Below are 16,339 nucleotides of genomic sequence, written 5' to 3' on the forward strand. Positions count from 1 at the left end.
ATATATATATATATATATTTGCATGTATATATTTTTATATATACATATATATGTGTATATAGATACATATTCATCCATTGCCTGAGATCTAAATCCTGATCTGTGAGCTGCACAAGAAAAAATGCTGATGTCTTATTTCCTTGTGTGATTCCTCTTGAAGCTGGGGTGTGAGCCCCAATGGGGACCTTTAGACAGAATAGTAAATGAAACTGCTGCATGGCCCATGTCGCTCAGTGATCTTCAAGATCAATGCTGGCTTCCTGAAGTCCAGTCTACTCTATAGACTTCTTATAATCAAAGGGAGAAGCTTTCTCCCTCCCCCCAGTATTTATTGCAGACAGTGTCTGAGCTTCAAACTGAGGTGATGAAGCACTTTGCAGACACATAAACCAACGATGAAGTTAAATTGCTTCACCTCAGAAACCAGGCTCTACATGACTTCAGACAGCTCCTGAATGTATTCAGTATGAAGGAAAACTTCCTTCTGGCTTTAAAGTCTGGAGATGAAAGAACTGTCTGGTGAAAAAAAGGCGAATTTCTCCTAGCCAGAAAAGCTGAAAAGCTGCAGTCTATTTTTTAAGGGCACAAGGGAGGTAGGTATATGGCTGAGGTCAGGCTTGATGTCTGAACTGGGTCCTAATGCAGTGGCCCACTGGAAATGTGAGCACCCATGCCAGAGAAGAGGACGCTGTTGTCATTGGCAGGAGCTGGCCCAGGACTTCGTGCTGACTCCGCCAACACCTTTGGCTGCTCAGCACTGGGACGTGTACTTTCCTGCTCTTTCTCTTATCCCTTGAATGGAGGCACAAGCAACAAGCTACAGCTGGGGATGAAAAGCAGCTGGGTTGCTACATCTCTCACAAGTCTTCATTTTTCGTCTTAGTGTGGGAAGGAATAACATAAGGAAAAAACAACTTTTCAACATTTTTTGAAGTCTACCTTAAATTCAGGATTCATTTAGAGGGGCCAGAGTCAATGAAATCAAGGAGTGACCTGAACCCACTTTTCTTTAGTAGAGTCTCTTGGATACGTTCATCTACCTTTTCTGTAACATTAGGTTTTGCAGCTGATTTCTATTCCGATTATTGAGAGCAATAAGAAGATAGGACTCAAAGACTATTATCCAGGGGCCTATTCTCGCTTTCACTGATATGGATGGCAAATTGACTTCAAGGGAAACTTCATCATGCTGTAGTGTTGATAGCATCATAGAGGAAAGTGTAATTAAAGGGCAAAAAAGAGGGGAATCATTCAATGCAATGTATTTCTTGGATAGCTAGAGCCGACTCTACATAACAGGGAAAGCATTTCTTATTTTCTAGGGGAAGTTTTTTAACAGTAGTTGAGCTGAGAATTTTTTGGCTCTTTTTCAGGCTTTTTATTGAGATATTGCTAGAGTATTCCACTAGCTGCCAGTGTGTAAAGTGGGCAGATCAACCTTGAAATATTATGGTCTTGGGACAAATTTTGTTCTTGTTTCCTCCCCAGTGTAAATCCAGAATAACAGTAATGACTTCAGCTGAGCCACTTCAGATTTACATCAGCATAAATGAGAGCAGGGTCTGCCCATGCAGATGCAGCCTGAGGGATTAGGAGTCTGCCTGTGTGTTGTACCCTTGCTTCAAATTGACACCCTACCCTTAATTCAGTGGAGAACCAAAGAAACTGCTTGCCCTGCAAATGAGCATTGATGCTAATGTGTTGAAGTGGGGATTTATCAACAGGCTGACACCTCAGTATCCATCTCTTATTTGCATAGCAGAGAAATGTGAATAAAAATGTGAGGTTAGCTCTGCACCATTCAGGATGGGAGGTAATTCTGGCATTAGCAGAGCTGCAGGCTCAACCACAGGGAATCTGGTAAGTAGAAAATGCTTTGTGTGTCCATGAACACTGCAGGTGTGTAAAAACTGAGACCAGACCCTTATTTAAAAAATACCATTTATTAAATAAAACATAAATAGAACCAAATAAATCCAATTCTTTATTAAAAATACAGAAATTATTCTGCAATAGTAAAAGAAAGTACTGGCTTTTTCTATGAAACATAAATCTGAAGGTTTGGGACCGTTTGCTTTATCACAGCTGGTCCCCCTCTCTACTACATTCTTAAACATACTGCATCATATTGTGAAACCCAAGCAAAAGTCTGTTGTAAAAAATTAAGAACATTAAGACCAGTAATATTCAGTTTAATTAAGATACAAACAGTAGCGTACAGCACACGGAACAGTCAATATACAGCTATACATTAAAACATGCCTCTAAACAGTGACAGAGAATCCACTGGAAGGAATGTTACAAATAACAAAAAACAATGTCTGAAGAAATGAAAAAAGGAATCACAGTTTGACACTATATTTGTTAAATGGTTGCATATGTATTGACTGTACATATTAAGAATTAATATATTGGACCTACCCATACAGAACATGCTAAACTGACAGTTATTTCATTTGGATGCGTGAATATGTATGAGGTGTACTTATGGTGGGCAGATGCATATCTGTGCGCATACATCAGACCTGTGCGTACATACACATAGAAAGGCACGCACCTCCACAGCTGAAGACAAATCACTTCAATAAAACCCTTTGAGGCAGGGTGGGAGCAATACTAATATGCTGTTTGTCATAATCGTGCTGCTCTGGGACTCCAGGCGTTTTATTCGCATGTTATTCTCACCCATAAGTTCCACACTCATTTTACCCCAGCTCTCCCTTGTTTGCATATTTGCAAAGTGAATACAGAACTATTCAATATAATGCAATGTTCACTGTTGGAGGTGATGCATTAGGGGAGGTTTTGATAGCTGAGAAACAGCAAAGTATTAAAGGGCTTGCATTGCTTTTCCAATACGTGGAACTAAGGGGCAGATGTCTTTTCACTGATTGTTGTTAGCATCATATTGTAATCCTGGCATAATTAATAATATATCCCATATGTCATCTTTAGTAAGAATTCTTCATCGAAAATGGAGAAGGCTTGCATTAAGAAAAGTCATAGGTATCTAAGCTGTTTCTGTATCCCCAAAATGTTTAGCAACTCCTGACAATAATAGGAAAATGAAGTAATGCTAAAATACGGTGCTAAGTAAAATGAATGTACAGCAGAATTAACATTAAACGCAGGCTTCACAGAATTAGAAATTACCTAGATTCAAGAAAGCACATGGAGCGGACAACTTGAAACAAAGCTGGAGACACAGTGCAGTGATCCAAAGGTGCAGGCTTGGCATCAAATGGCACAGAGCTGCGTGGCTGCCCTGGGACCCTGAGGCAGTCACAGGGTAAGATGCTTTTTTGTTCCTCTCTCATTGAAGGAAAGCAAAACAGAACAGTGCTAAGGCAAAGATGTGTAAAAGAAGAATATGGAAATCTTGACTGTTCTGTCACCAGTGAGTGTGACATGGGTCCCCTCTCACCGACACTGGTGGGGGTGGTCTAGATTTATATCAGCATCAGAAAAGCAACAGCTCAGGAAGGTTACCACAGCTGGATATGATCCAAACACCCTGTGCACTGGGGATGGGGCAGGAGGCACCCTCGGAGGGCAGTGGTAGATGCACTGAGGGGTTCTGACACAGTCTTTTCTTTCCAAGGGGGCACCCAGGCAGCATCACTCATGTCACAGCCCAAAGGGCTGCTATTAACAATGTTACAGTGCCAGTGAAATAAACTCAGCTGCCTTTTGCCATCAGGAAGAGAGGAGGAGCCTGGTGACACCAATGTGGTAGCACCAGGTGGAGTAAAAACAGGCAGAATGATGAAAACAAGTGGGACGGTCCGAGCTAAGGATTTTCAAAATTCATCAGACTTATATGTGCCTCAAATTGAATCGCAAGATCTAAGACTGAAGTCAGCATCATTCAAGCCAATAATCTTGTCACGATAACACATTTTATTGGAAAAAGAAATCTGATTATTTACTTTTTAATATACACACAGGCAGGTGAAGGAAGGCTAGTGAGCTAGTGTACGTGAGCTGATTTCTCTGTTTCGACAACAGTCACAGAAGAGAAGCCTGTGGGGATTTGGATGAGAGCAGTCACAAATGCGTTTTTCTAATGATGTGAGATATGGAGATGTTGTGTCTATCAGTAGTAAGTGGTATAGGCTGTAATAAATTTTGGAGTGACTGAGTGCAAGACAGGGTGAGTCTGAACTCTTGATTGTAACTGAATTGTATATTCAGGTTTTTTCTCTCTGTCAGATTTTATATAAGCTTGAAAAGATTAAAATAACTATGTATTCATTTGATATCTGATGTCCCTTAGAAAATGTCTGTTCCTAAGGTTGTACAGGACTGGAAAAGAGATGTCATTCACCATTCAAGGAGGGCGAGATTAGTATATAGTAGATACGTTAAAAAGTCCAAGATTGTAAAATGCTTGCAAGATGTGATAAAAGCAGCCCTACTTATCCAGCCACTGCAGAAACTGAGGCTTATCTAGCAAATTACAGAACACTAAAAATCAAAGCTAACACACTTTGAGCCCAATTAGCAATACAAAAACTGATAGCCACACATACATCAAAAAAGCCCTGTCAATGCTTCACTAGCCTTGGAAGCTAATGCTGAGGAGTTGGAAGGGAGCTCAGAGCAGCATTTTTTTTTTGGAAAAAAGGTGTGAGCAGGAGTTGCGCTATTTTGTGGCCTGATTTAAGGCTGCCACTTTCCAGCTGGATAGAAACAGTTCTGCTCTCATCCTTCACACTGTTTGGAAAAAGAAACCCAGAGCCAAAATCTGATCTCATTCCCACTGGTTGAAGTACGCAGTAGCCTCACAGAAGCTACAGTCATTACTCTAAGCTCACACTTGTGCATCCATGTGTGAATCTGCCTTGCGTTATTGCACCTATTTCAGTATGAAGGATGATGCTGTAAATATTGCAATGCCAGTTGCCATGCGGATTTTCTCACAATGCTGGATGTAGGCTTGCAAGCTTGTCTTTCCCTCGCTGCTGATTTTGTCTATCCAACCACTGCCTCCCAGCTGGCCAACACCACTTCTCTTCTTCCTCCAGCCGGATGGCTCTTTCCTACCTGCTGTTATCCTCATAATTGGTAATGGGTACCTCTTCTTTCCAACCAACTTTCTGATGCCGGCTGAAAGCAAGATGGACCTTCTCCAGGTCTGGGGGAGTGATGCCAGTGGCTCTGTGCTCAGCACACATTGATGCTTGCACCTGCCTAATCTGTGCCATTCTTGGGGCCAAGCCTGGTCCACGTGGCCATTAGCAACAAGGCAGGAGCCAAGGATTCATCCCAGTGAGCAGTGTAACTGGGACTGTTCAAACCAATAAGCATTTAAGCAGCTTGAATATCAAGAGGCAGCACAGGAAAAGATGGAAGGTAGAAGGGAAAACTGCACTCACCCTGCATAAAAGTGCTGAGCCTTTAATGAGGTATTTATTGCAAATAGTCATCAGCCAGCTAGTTAAAAACCATCCTCAAAAAGTGCCTTTCATGCTGATGGATGAGAATGGTGAAAGGTTTTTTGTGCAAGATCAAGAGTATGTAAAAAAAAAATACAGACAACCTAATTCAAAGATGTCAGCACATGGTAGTCTTTCTCACAGCAGAACTGGTACTAGACTCTCCTGTGAAGGGCACTTGATGGAAAGGAAAGAAAGGGTTGCAGAAAACTACAAAGAAAGAGAGAGGGGAAACAGACAGAAATGGAAGAGCATGGAATAACCAAAAGGTAGAGAAGGAGTTGCAGCAGGGGTGTAGGAGACATATATGGGCACTGAAAGATGGAAAGGAAGGAAAAGAAGAGATGCTGCAAGAAAGGACCCAAAGGGGAAGACCTGAAAGTAGCTACTGTGGGGAATAGGAATGGAGAGGATGGGAACTTTCAGGGGAAAAGACTAGAGAGCAGAGGAAGAATAAGGGAGAAAAATGAGGGTAAGGTGAGGGACTAACTGACCTTTAAAGTCCCTTTTGGGTGCTAGCAAGGGCCATGCAAGCAGTAAGTCAGATGTGGGCAGCACAGGGAGAAAGGCTGGAATATGGTGAGAGTGGATGATGTTGTGGTTAAGGCAGTAGATTTACACCAGGGGGTCTTAGGTTCAAACTTCTGGCTTCACCAAGGGTCAGGATTAAGTGTCGGGAAGGAAGCAGTAAGGTTCACCTTCATGGAAACTTTGCTTCATTTTTCTCAATATTCTTCTATTTTCCCCTCACATGGCTGTAGGAAATTTGTGCCGCTGAGTTTTATCTCTTTTCAGCATTTATCTGCAACAGGGAAGGAAAACTGCCTCTATGAAAGCCTTCGCCTTAGGTTGTCCCTTTTGCCACATGAGGCTGAAAACTCTCCAGGGCAGGCTGAGTGTCTCATAGTAGGCCTGCACAGCACCAGACACAATCTCTACATGCTGCTGCGACACAAATATTGGTGGTGAGTATTGATAACATCAGCAGAACATGCTTGTATTTGAACTGTTAGTATTGTCAGAGGGTGGATCAGATATTGATCTCATTTACACTGGTAAAAATGTGGAATAATTCTACTAAATTTGCAGCAGGATCAGTGGAAGACTGGAATTTAGTTTGACTTCCTGTAAGCATGTAGACTGGATAAACAAAATACTTCCTTTTACCACTATACGTTTCTAAGAGGCATAAGATGAAAAGCCAGCGTATGTTGACCTGCTACACAGCTATGGCTATAGCTGTTTTCTGAAGTTTTTGTGACACAAGGAAAATAAAAAAAAAGATATTTTTATTTAAATACTGACTCCTACCAAGCTGATCAGAAGCCTTCTGGATGCTACAGCACATTAGAAATGCCATTAAGAAGAGAGAGAGGTTTTAGAGACAGTTGTTTGGTTCCAGTGGAACCTGGACAGGCGGATCAATTCACAATACTGCCACGGCCACAAATGCTCAGGGGCATAAAGCACGTTACAGAGCAGGAAACCATCAAAGTGAGGAATAAAATTAATCACTAGTCTTTCACTGGCTTGGATTCACTGCAATTCAAAGGTCTTTTTTCTCCTCCTAAGTTTCAGCTGAAAGACACTGAAAGCTGCAAAACTGCTCCACTCTGAAATGTTCTCATTCCTGAACCACTTGGACTTCAGGTTTTTCCCACTCCCCACTCTTTTAGAGACCTCTGACAATAGGAAGTTTCTTGCCTGTATTTCATGTTCAAAAAGAAAAGGGCAGCATGATGCCAGTTCTTTATAATGCCAAGGGAAAACTTTGGGTAATAAAGACATACTGCTCTATGCAGGGAAACTTCAGTACAAACCTAGAAACAGGGCACAAACTCCACAGGAGCCCCAGTGAAGCCTGGGACTTGCCTGATTTTGAAGCCTATCCTTCCTGGTTGCTCTGTCCTGCTCTTATTTCACACACTTCAGAGCCTGTCTGTGCAGCCAGGCAAGCCTCGCATACACACACGTGCATTCACACACGCTCCTGCCCGGCCTCAAATGCTGCTTTTTGGCAGCTGCCCGTAGACTAAAAGGAGCAAGACTGTTGAGTCAGAGATGGAGTCGCTTCTGAAGTCCTGTGAGCTATTCCTGTCTGATTATGGCACTACCAAGAGACTCAACCGTTTGAAGTATGATGAAGTGCCATGGATGCTGAAGGAGCCAAAAGTTGTGGGTCACTGGGACTGATTTTAAAAGTTTTATTTTTTAAATTCCACCAAGGGCTTTGCCTGAAGAATGTGTGGAAATCTCCCAGTGAAGTCATGTTCAAATCAGGGTGAATTTCTGGCTAGTGGCACGGCTGAAATCCTCAGCACACGGGCTTTGGTTTGTTGTAAAGTGGAAAACCCAAACCACCCTCTACGAAACTCATAGCTAAAACACAAAGCTAACTGGAGAAGGTGTTGGGATCAGGTAGAGGTGCAGCTGGAAGAGCTCTCTACCAGGAAGCTAGCAGCTCTCCCAGGAGCAGTGGAGAGGGGGCTAGCCAGCGGCGGCTGTCTCCACTCCTTGTAAGGGAGGATGAAATAGCTTGTTAGGCTCTAGTTACTATGGGATGTGGCTGACGCTTGACCTGTTTTATGAGCCAAGCCCCAGTCTTATGAATTCAGTAGAAAAACTTGATGCAGACCTCAGTGGGACCTGGGTTTGGCCTAATATGCTTTATTTAGTGTCTTGAATGAGGGAAACATTTTTCTTTAGGTTACAGTTGAAAGATTCTTGGGTTTCAGCTTGAGTCTTATGGTGGCAGTCTATTGCACACTAATATTTCTTTCTTTTTCTTTAATAAATCACATTTCTTCTGCACTTAGCCCCTGACCAAAACCTGTCTTCTTGAACTGTGATAAAAGTGGCTGGTCAGTGATGTCTCTGCTGAAAGCAATTCCCTCCAACCACACTATGCAGGCACCAGCTGGCCTCCAGGGTACCGCATCCCCACCCACCCCTCCAGCTCCAGGCACCTGGTGGGGAGTGGAGACTCTGGGAGCAAAGGGAGGCAGGGATTGTAAATTCACGTTTGTATAGCCGTACTTAAGAGGCACGGGGATTTGCTGGAGCTGGGGCCAGAATGAGCAAGTTGTGCTAGAGTCTATCAGATTTGTGAAGTACAGATGTGATAATACCGCTGCAACCACAAAAGAATTTGCAACAGGAAGCGTTGCAGCTGTTGCTTATTAGCATTAGTACAAATTACACAAAGCAAATTGTTAGCAGACATGTTTCCATAATATTTAACTCATGGCAGTGAATAAAAGTGATTCTTTTTTAAGCAAAATTTTAGATTTCCGAGGGAATCGGTTTCCAATTGTCCATGAAGGGAGCATGGATTAGAGAGCAGCATGCAACTATTGCAAGGGCATCAGAGCAATGTGTGCAGTGACTTTGCCTGCTTTCTCTGGTGAATGTGTGCAAATTTGGAACTGTATTTCTTGATAAGAGAAGGAAAATCTGTATGGCTCCATATGACCCAATTACCAGCAACATGGAGCAATGGTTTTGTGGACCCCGTTCTGGAGCAGCCACGGTAATGTTCTGCACACAGAAGTGCTTGGAAAGGGAGGGAGAGTCTTGCTGACGTGCCATTTCTCTGATTTTTTACCCTTAAAGTGCTTATTATGACTTATTTCCCTAGCAACCCCAAGCCTGTTGATGTGGAAGCAGCCCACGCCAGCAGAGCAATCCCTTAACACAAGCTCAAGAGGGTGGATCTGGAGACAAAATCCACACAGCAACAGTTGAACATGCAGACAGAAATGCTGGGGTGCAACCTGTGAACAGCTGACAGCAAAATCCCCTGGACTGAAACCCTGGGCACGACACCTCTCTCCAGCCAGACCAGTTTCAAACCAGGGTAGTGTCTGCTTTTGGTCCTGCTGTACCTGTCACCCTGCTGGGCCAGGGTGGGCAGCAGTGGGCAGCCCATTCAGGCACTCCCTTGCCTCCCTCCCTGCTGCACAGGGAAGAGCCAAGCACCCAGCCCTAGGGAGCAAAGCTGCAATTCAGAGACGGGGAGCACTTGAAAAGCATTTAATTTTAATTAATAAAAAGGGGGCATTTAATTCTTGCCTCCCTCCCTGGTGCCAAGGCAGGACTGGTTACATCCTGGCAGATGGCTGACTCCAGAGATGCTCCATGGGGTGAGCTGGGGGGTCACCCACAGGTTCCTGGACGGGCCTGGGGGGATGTCCCTCCTGATGTCTTTTTCCAAATAGAAGCAATTCAAAGGAAAAGAGAGAGAGAGAGAGAGTGAGGAGGAGGAGGAGAAGGCAAAAAAAAAAAAAAAGAAAATAAAAAAAGAATGGCAGTAACTAATTAACTGAAGGTTTTGGGTTATGTTTTGGGGAGGTAAGAGCTGAAAAATTCCTCCCTGAGCTTGCTCAGCCCCCAGTCAGTGCAGCTGGGAAGGGCAGGGTGCTGTAGCCCGTGGGCAGGAAGGGGCCGTTTGGTGGCTGTGCCAGGGCGAGAGGAAGGGCCACCCGTAGTTGCCAGAGTTGGGGCCAGACTTCAGAGCAGCTCCCTCTCTAAAGCCATACATCTGCTCCCATGCTGTCCTTTCATCCTGCCTTGTCCAAGCGGTGCTGGTTAAACTGGAGGATGGTTTGTGCTCCTGCCACTAATTCAGCAGAGGCATCTTTTCACGCCTACATGTCATTAACCATTTTCTTATTGTTTTGCTGATTATTGCTGGTTTTGGTAACAACGTTCTATTTAATCTCTCACACCCATCCTTTCATTAAGAAGGAAAGAAGTGTAACTCATGAAGGCTGCTGGCAACCTATAGAAACTCAGCGACCAGTTTAAGGGCAGTAACAGCCCGGAGTGATCCTTAACCTGCCATTCCCGAGGGTGCCTGCCTGTATTAATCACATGGAGCGAAGCTGCTAACACTGTGAAGGCCACCATGCTCCCCAGTCTGCCCAGCAATACAGTGGGCTCAGAGAGGTGGGAGCATTCCCACAGGCATTTATTGAAAATCTGTTAGGTCTGCCTGGGGAAGGAGGCATTTGTTGGTGCCAGAGAAGAAGCGGTGACAGCAGGCGGGGGGAAGGCGGTGTGACTGACCGGTGTGGCAGCAGAGGCAGAGCTGGTTGTGCTAGATGCAAGAAGCTGTTCTGCCTGGGATCACAGTCTCTGTGCTCTGAATGCCTGGCACTTGAGCAAGGGAAGACCTCTCCCCAGATCCTTAGACTTTGCCTGCTTGCTTTTTTTTTTTTTTTAAAGCAAATGCTCACAAAGTATTGAAACTGCCTGAAGGAACCAAAGTGCCTTTTGATCTGGAGATGAGTGCTTAGAAGTAAAGAGGCACATGTATTGCTTTTAAGGGTATGCACATCCATCCACCTGTTAGGAACAGTTCAAAAATACAGCTGGGTTGGCTGCAGTCTGAAGCCAGAGCTACTAACGGACTAGCAAGTGAAGTAATCTGTACAATCAACGCCTAAAGCAGCAGCTAATGGTGAAGTGGCTGACATGCATGTTTTGTCTCTTTAGTGCTTATTCTGAGGAAATGGTCTGACACCCTTGGCACTGCAGAGCTGCTTAACTACCCTCACCAAAAAGACTTGAAAGAGAAAAGTTAGTTATAATTGCAATATTACTGCAGTAATATTTGCCTCCTAATTGCTTTTCAGTTAAAAAAAAAAATGCAGTGAGAAATTTTTGTTTTAAGCATTACTTACATGTAAAACAAATCCACTAACTTCCTCCCCTGTGAAAACCAGAACATTAAATATCATGTCCTGGACAGTCCTGTCATACCTATAAGTGTCATATCAAACAAGATAGCACCACTGCCAGTATATGTCAGGTACATGCATGAAAACTATTTCAGCATATTAAATGTAGAAACATCATTGCCACTAAGGAGTCTATAAATACTGCATTGGTATTACCAGCCCTCTGAGCTGTAATATCCGGAGTGGGGCAGGTGGAGGGAAGGGGTGAGACACAGAGCTGAATGGGAAGGATTCTTGCTCAGGAAAGTCTGTAGTTGGGGGATTATTTTCCCACTCTCAGAAAAAAAAGTGAGGTTACAGATTCTACAGGAAAATACAACAAAATGCAAAAATATTCTTGGAACAAAAATGTTCCATTTCCAAAATGTCAAAATGATGTTTTGACATTATCAAAAGCTGTAGTTACAGTTAAATAGAATTTTACGTTAAAAAGTGACATGCTTTTATGAAGAGTTTTGATTTTGACAAAGTGGGATTTTCCGGCATTGAAGCCATCTGATAAATTCTAACTAGCTCTGACTACAGATACCCTACAGCTAGGTGGGTTTCTAAGTGGAGGAATTAAAATCACCTTTTGAACAAACAGAGAGGTTAACTAAGTTCAAAATTATGGAGAAAATAAAAAGATTGTTTGAGGATATTACTAATACAGCAAGATTTTTACATGTTTTGGGGATCTTTGTGGGGAAAAGATTGATTTTTTAAAAGATGTAAGAGTGAAAAATTAACTGTGCATATCTGATGTTGATGTGAAGTCACCTCTGCCTCAACCAGACAGCTGGCTGAACAGATTTCCATTCTCTACACCATGGACACCAAGTGATGTGGATGGGTGTTATCTTCCAAGCATCGGCAGGTTTAGGGTTCAGTACATTATATCACTGGATAGTATACGACTTTTCATTTAACACACTTGTTCAGCTATTCCTATTAAAGGTGTACAGCGTGCAGACAGGATTTGCCAAAAGCTGGTCAGTCCTGTAAAGATCTAATCCTGCAAACATATGCAGACAACTTTTTTAATTTGTGGGAGTAGTCCCCAAGAGTTTAGTGAAACCTTTGTGGGATATGGTTTCTCATATTGTTAAGGATTTTCAGGATTAGGTCTTGAACTGGCCTCTTTTTTGCAGGAGTTCTAGCCTAGCAACATGCATCAAGTTGAATTTTATTCCATGAGGGATTTTTGTTAATATTCTGTTCTGCATAAACAGGGTCAGACACTATGATGTTTTGCATATAATCAGGACCTCATTTCTTAGTTCAGTTGAATAACCTGCATGACTTACAAATACTTGCTACCACTCTTCATCATGCACTAAGGGTTTAAACTGTATGGATGTGTCCCTTTGTCATCTTCCTTTGTGAAGGATGAAAAGGAGGGCATACCCATGCCACAGATTATCCCCTCAGCCTGAGACCTGTCCTCTCCCACCTGGCTACATGCAATATCAATGAGCACCTTTGGGATTTGTGTGAGAGACAGAAGAGCATTATTTTTAATGCACTTGAGACGGAAAGCCCGGGACATCTGCCTATGTGCTGAAAGCTGCAGCACAATCAGGAACCAACCCTACAGCATCCGCTCCGGACCTGACCTGCAAAGGGCAGAGGTATGCTCCGCCTGGGGAATGCTCCCACCTGGCTCCCTCACTTTTTAAAAATGCAAACAAAAAACAAACCCAGAAATTCTGCTTTTTCTTAGAGTGCCACAAACTGTACATCAGACAGAAATGGCTCAGGGAAGAGAGCTGACAGCTGAGCACGCCAGGCACCGTGGGAGCCATCCACCCCCTCTTTGGATAAACGGGAAACATCCTGTCAGAAACACTCTCTGCATTTGGGCCTTTCTTGAATTAATTATGTGTAAACGGTGACGGGCTTATCCTGCTGGGATTCTGCAATTACTTGTTGGTATTTACGGATGTGCTCGATCGGAGAGTTCTGATGGTCAAAGCTCATGAGACAGAAAGCACCGTGGCATCAGAGCTCCAGCCTCAAGTGTATTAGGGCTGCTCCCTCTAGTGGGAAAAAGTACTTTAGCTGCAAAAAAACCTTTTCCCCCCTATTGTTTTATACTTCCTCTTTTCTTTTTTTTTTCTTTTTTTTTTTTTTTTAACTGAAGAATTCAAGTTTTCCAGATAGCGCAAGACATGGGGCAGTTCCCATCAGGCAACAGGTGACCAAACACTGCGCTTTCCCAGCCTTTGAGTATCGGTTGTGGAGCTGGAGCCCAGCTGATGCAGCTCAGTGGTCGCTCCTCCAAGGCAGACCCGTGGCAAGTGAGGGACTCTTGGTTAGTCTTCCAGCAGTCCTCAGCGTATGCTGTAGCTGTGTTTGTTTCTGGTTTCCCACTTCTGATTACAAAAATAGGACTTACTATAATAATAATAATATTAACAATACAAAATAATTATTGTAATTATATTCTTTTTGGCAAATCATTAACACAAAGCAGCCCAAAAGACCCCATTGGATTAAAAAAAAGGTGATGATGCACAAATGTTAAAAAAGACAAAGTCTTTGTTAAAAAAGAAGGAAAAACAATCTGCACATGAATGCATTTCTGTAAGGCAACATATTACCTTTAGTTTTCCATCTAGATTTAGGTCAGGTTCTGTTGTTGTTCAAGAAATTGTTAGAACTTAGCTTGCTTGAGCTTATCAATGTGGTAACACAGTTTCAGCGCAGGTCCCAGTTTCAGCCCCAGGTATTTCATGATCATGTCACTTTTCAGCAGCAACAAAGCATTGCCATCAATCTCCTGGTTTCAAAAGAGAGAAAGAGAATAAAAATGTGTTAACCCCCTTCTAGTGCCATGTCCTGACACATCAAACAAGGTAAATCCGGAACAACATGTCTTTTAGAGTAGAGCTAGCTGAAATGTCATCCATTTTGAAATTTCATTTAAAAAAATTGAAATCTGAGGTACGATAGAAGGAAGCTCTGAAGGAGGGATTAATCAAATAGTACTTTTTATTCTTCAAGGAAATGTAAGGTTTGACAAGGTTTTCAAGTATTTTGCAATTAAAACATGAGGATTTTTTAAAAATCAGGGTTGCTCTAAGCCTGGTTGTGAGAGAAGCCCATCAACCTTGAGAGAAAGGCATGTGTGATGGAGAGAGGGAGAAGGAAGTGGCCTCATGAACTGCTAATAGTGCACGCCTGAATCGCAGTTCCAGCTTTGTCCCTGGCTATCTGCATGTTCTACATATTCCCAGTGCACTTATGTCTCGTGGTGTATATCAATATATATGTTTCTTTTTCTTAAATTGAAGATAATAATAACATGCTTATTTTATTGCGTTTAGTAATAAAATTTGTTCAAAATTCATTTAACCATCATGTAAATGGTGGAAATTGGCACCAGGTTTAGTTGTTTGTCCCAGACCTGTTGGCTTGAAAACCTTTTGAAATTACAAAGTGCTGTACTGAGCACAAAGTAGCAGAAACAGACTCTGTTTTAGTACGGACTGTAAAACAGAGGAGCTTTCAGCTACAGTGTCCTTCCTTGGATCCTAAGCTTGTCTGTTTTTTCCAGACTATAATACTGGATCTGCTAAAAAATACTGCCCCTCCCCACAGTCTCCACCACACTTAGATATTTGGACTATCAGCTAAAATATAACCAGTGCTATGAGTGTGCACATACATATATACATGTATATATACACACACCCTAATGCTGTATATATTGTATTCCATGATTTTGATGGTCAGATATTTCTTCTGTGATCCATTACCTACTAATTAAGCAGTACCATGGATCCTAATTTGCCCTGATCATTATTATTCCATTGAGCAGGTGATTTAGCTGATGAGCAGTTAAGGTCACTTTCTGATTAACTCAATCAATTAATGCTCTTCATTTTGCAACCCCCACTCTATCCATAATAGAAACTCTCTTCATCCTCCCTCTCACCTTCCCATTATTTTAAGGAAGCTAAGGGGAAGTAAGAATAAGTATTAAATGTAATTAATATTTTCATAAGGAAGAGAAACCAACTCCTGGAACTGTGATGCCATAGGGTAAAAACACTGTCAAGGGTTTGGTGCAGAGACAGCTGTTTCTAAATGTTGAGTTCAGCATTTTATTGTTTCCTTTATTATTACTTTCCTTTATTATTATTTCCTTTATTATTAATGTCAAAATTAAACTCCATGACAAGTGCATGCCAGAGGGAGCATTCATATCCAATTAAATATCCCATATTAGCCATGTCCCTGTGCAGATTGTTGGCTTGACTTGTCTACAGTATTACTGTGTCAGCCTTTTTAGAAATAATTTTTAAAAGAAGGATTCTATAGCATGGTCCCCAGATCCACAATAGCCCCACCAGAAGATCTTGAACCAGATCTGGAGTTGGTAAAATTCAGTGCCATCAGCAGAATTAGCTTGTTTCACATGAGTTGAGATTTGGCCCACTGCAAGTTAGAAAATTGCAGGAGATCATTGCCATGTTCCTGCAAGGGGATGGACACAGCAAATGTATGAGCTGCAAGGTCATGATATAAAACATACAGCTATAAACATACAGGTATAAACATACAGCTTCCACCTGCAAGGATTACTGTGTTTGTGCCAGCTTCTTGCAGCACTTGTTCTGAGGATACTGTTCAAAAAGCAGAGCAGCCCCTAAAGAAGCCTTGGGCCATGAAAACAAGAATGTCCTGCAGAATAAGGCTTTTAATGAGAACGATGAAAGTCCTCATCTTCATGGCTGTTCATACACTTAATTCTGAATAAAATCAAAGACTTCAGGGTCTATATCCTGCTTGCGATTATATAAATATCTATATATAGATACAATTATCTCCCTACCTTTGTGTTCTGCAATCTCATGAACAGACACCAGCCCTGGTAAGCCATGACCTGTGACAGGAGTGCATTGAGTGGCAGCTCAGTGGTCAATGCTCAAACATTTGAGATGAAGAAGACCTCCGGAACTGTGCATGCTCACAAGTCTGATGTCTAGTACTGGCAGAGACAGGTTGCTATTTGAGTAAATTGGATTAATTGTGTTAAGCTCAGAGGTTTTTGTCTTCTTCAAAAATACATTTGCCAATCAATCGCCTTAATTAAACTGTCAGACCATAACATCACTTCGATTACTTCCACCTTGAGTTTTCTACCTGCTAATTCCCTGTGTAACTCTTTACCCT

The 16,339-nt window shown here is 42.4% G+C and overlaps 1 protein-coding gene across 1 annotated transcript in view; it reads right to left on the minus strand.

The window, feature by feature from the left end:
• Nucleotides 1–13,814: 13,814 nt before the first annotated feature.
• The window catches only part of SCML4 (sex comb on midleg-like 4 (Drosophila)), a 46,655-nt gene continuing 44,130 nt past the window's right edge, over nt 13,815–16,339 (minus strand). The window contains exon 7 of the mRNA XM_010085533.1: nt 13,815–13,940. Coding sequence (XP_010083835.1) covers nt 13,815–13,940 — 126 coding nt within the window. The remainder of the gene's footprint in view (nt 13,941–16,339) is intronic.

The sequence above is a fragment of the Pterocles gutturalis genome, unplaced genomic scaffold (genome assembly GCF_000699245.1).
Source record: "Pterocles gutturalis isolate BGI_N339 unplaced genomic scaffold, ASM69924v1 scaffold6870, whole genome shotgun sequence".
In the NCBI taxonomy this organism is placed as follows: Eukaryota; Metazoa; Chordata; class Aves; order Pterocliformes; family Pteroclidae; genus Pterocles; species Pterocles gutturalis.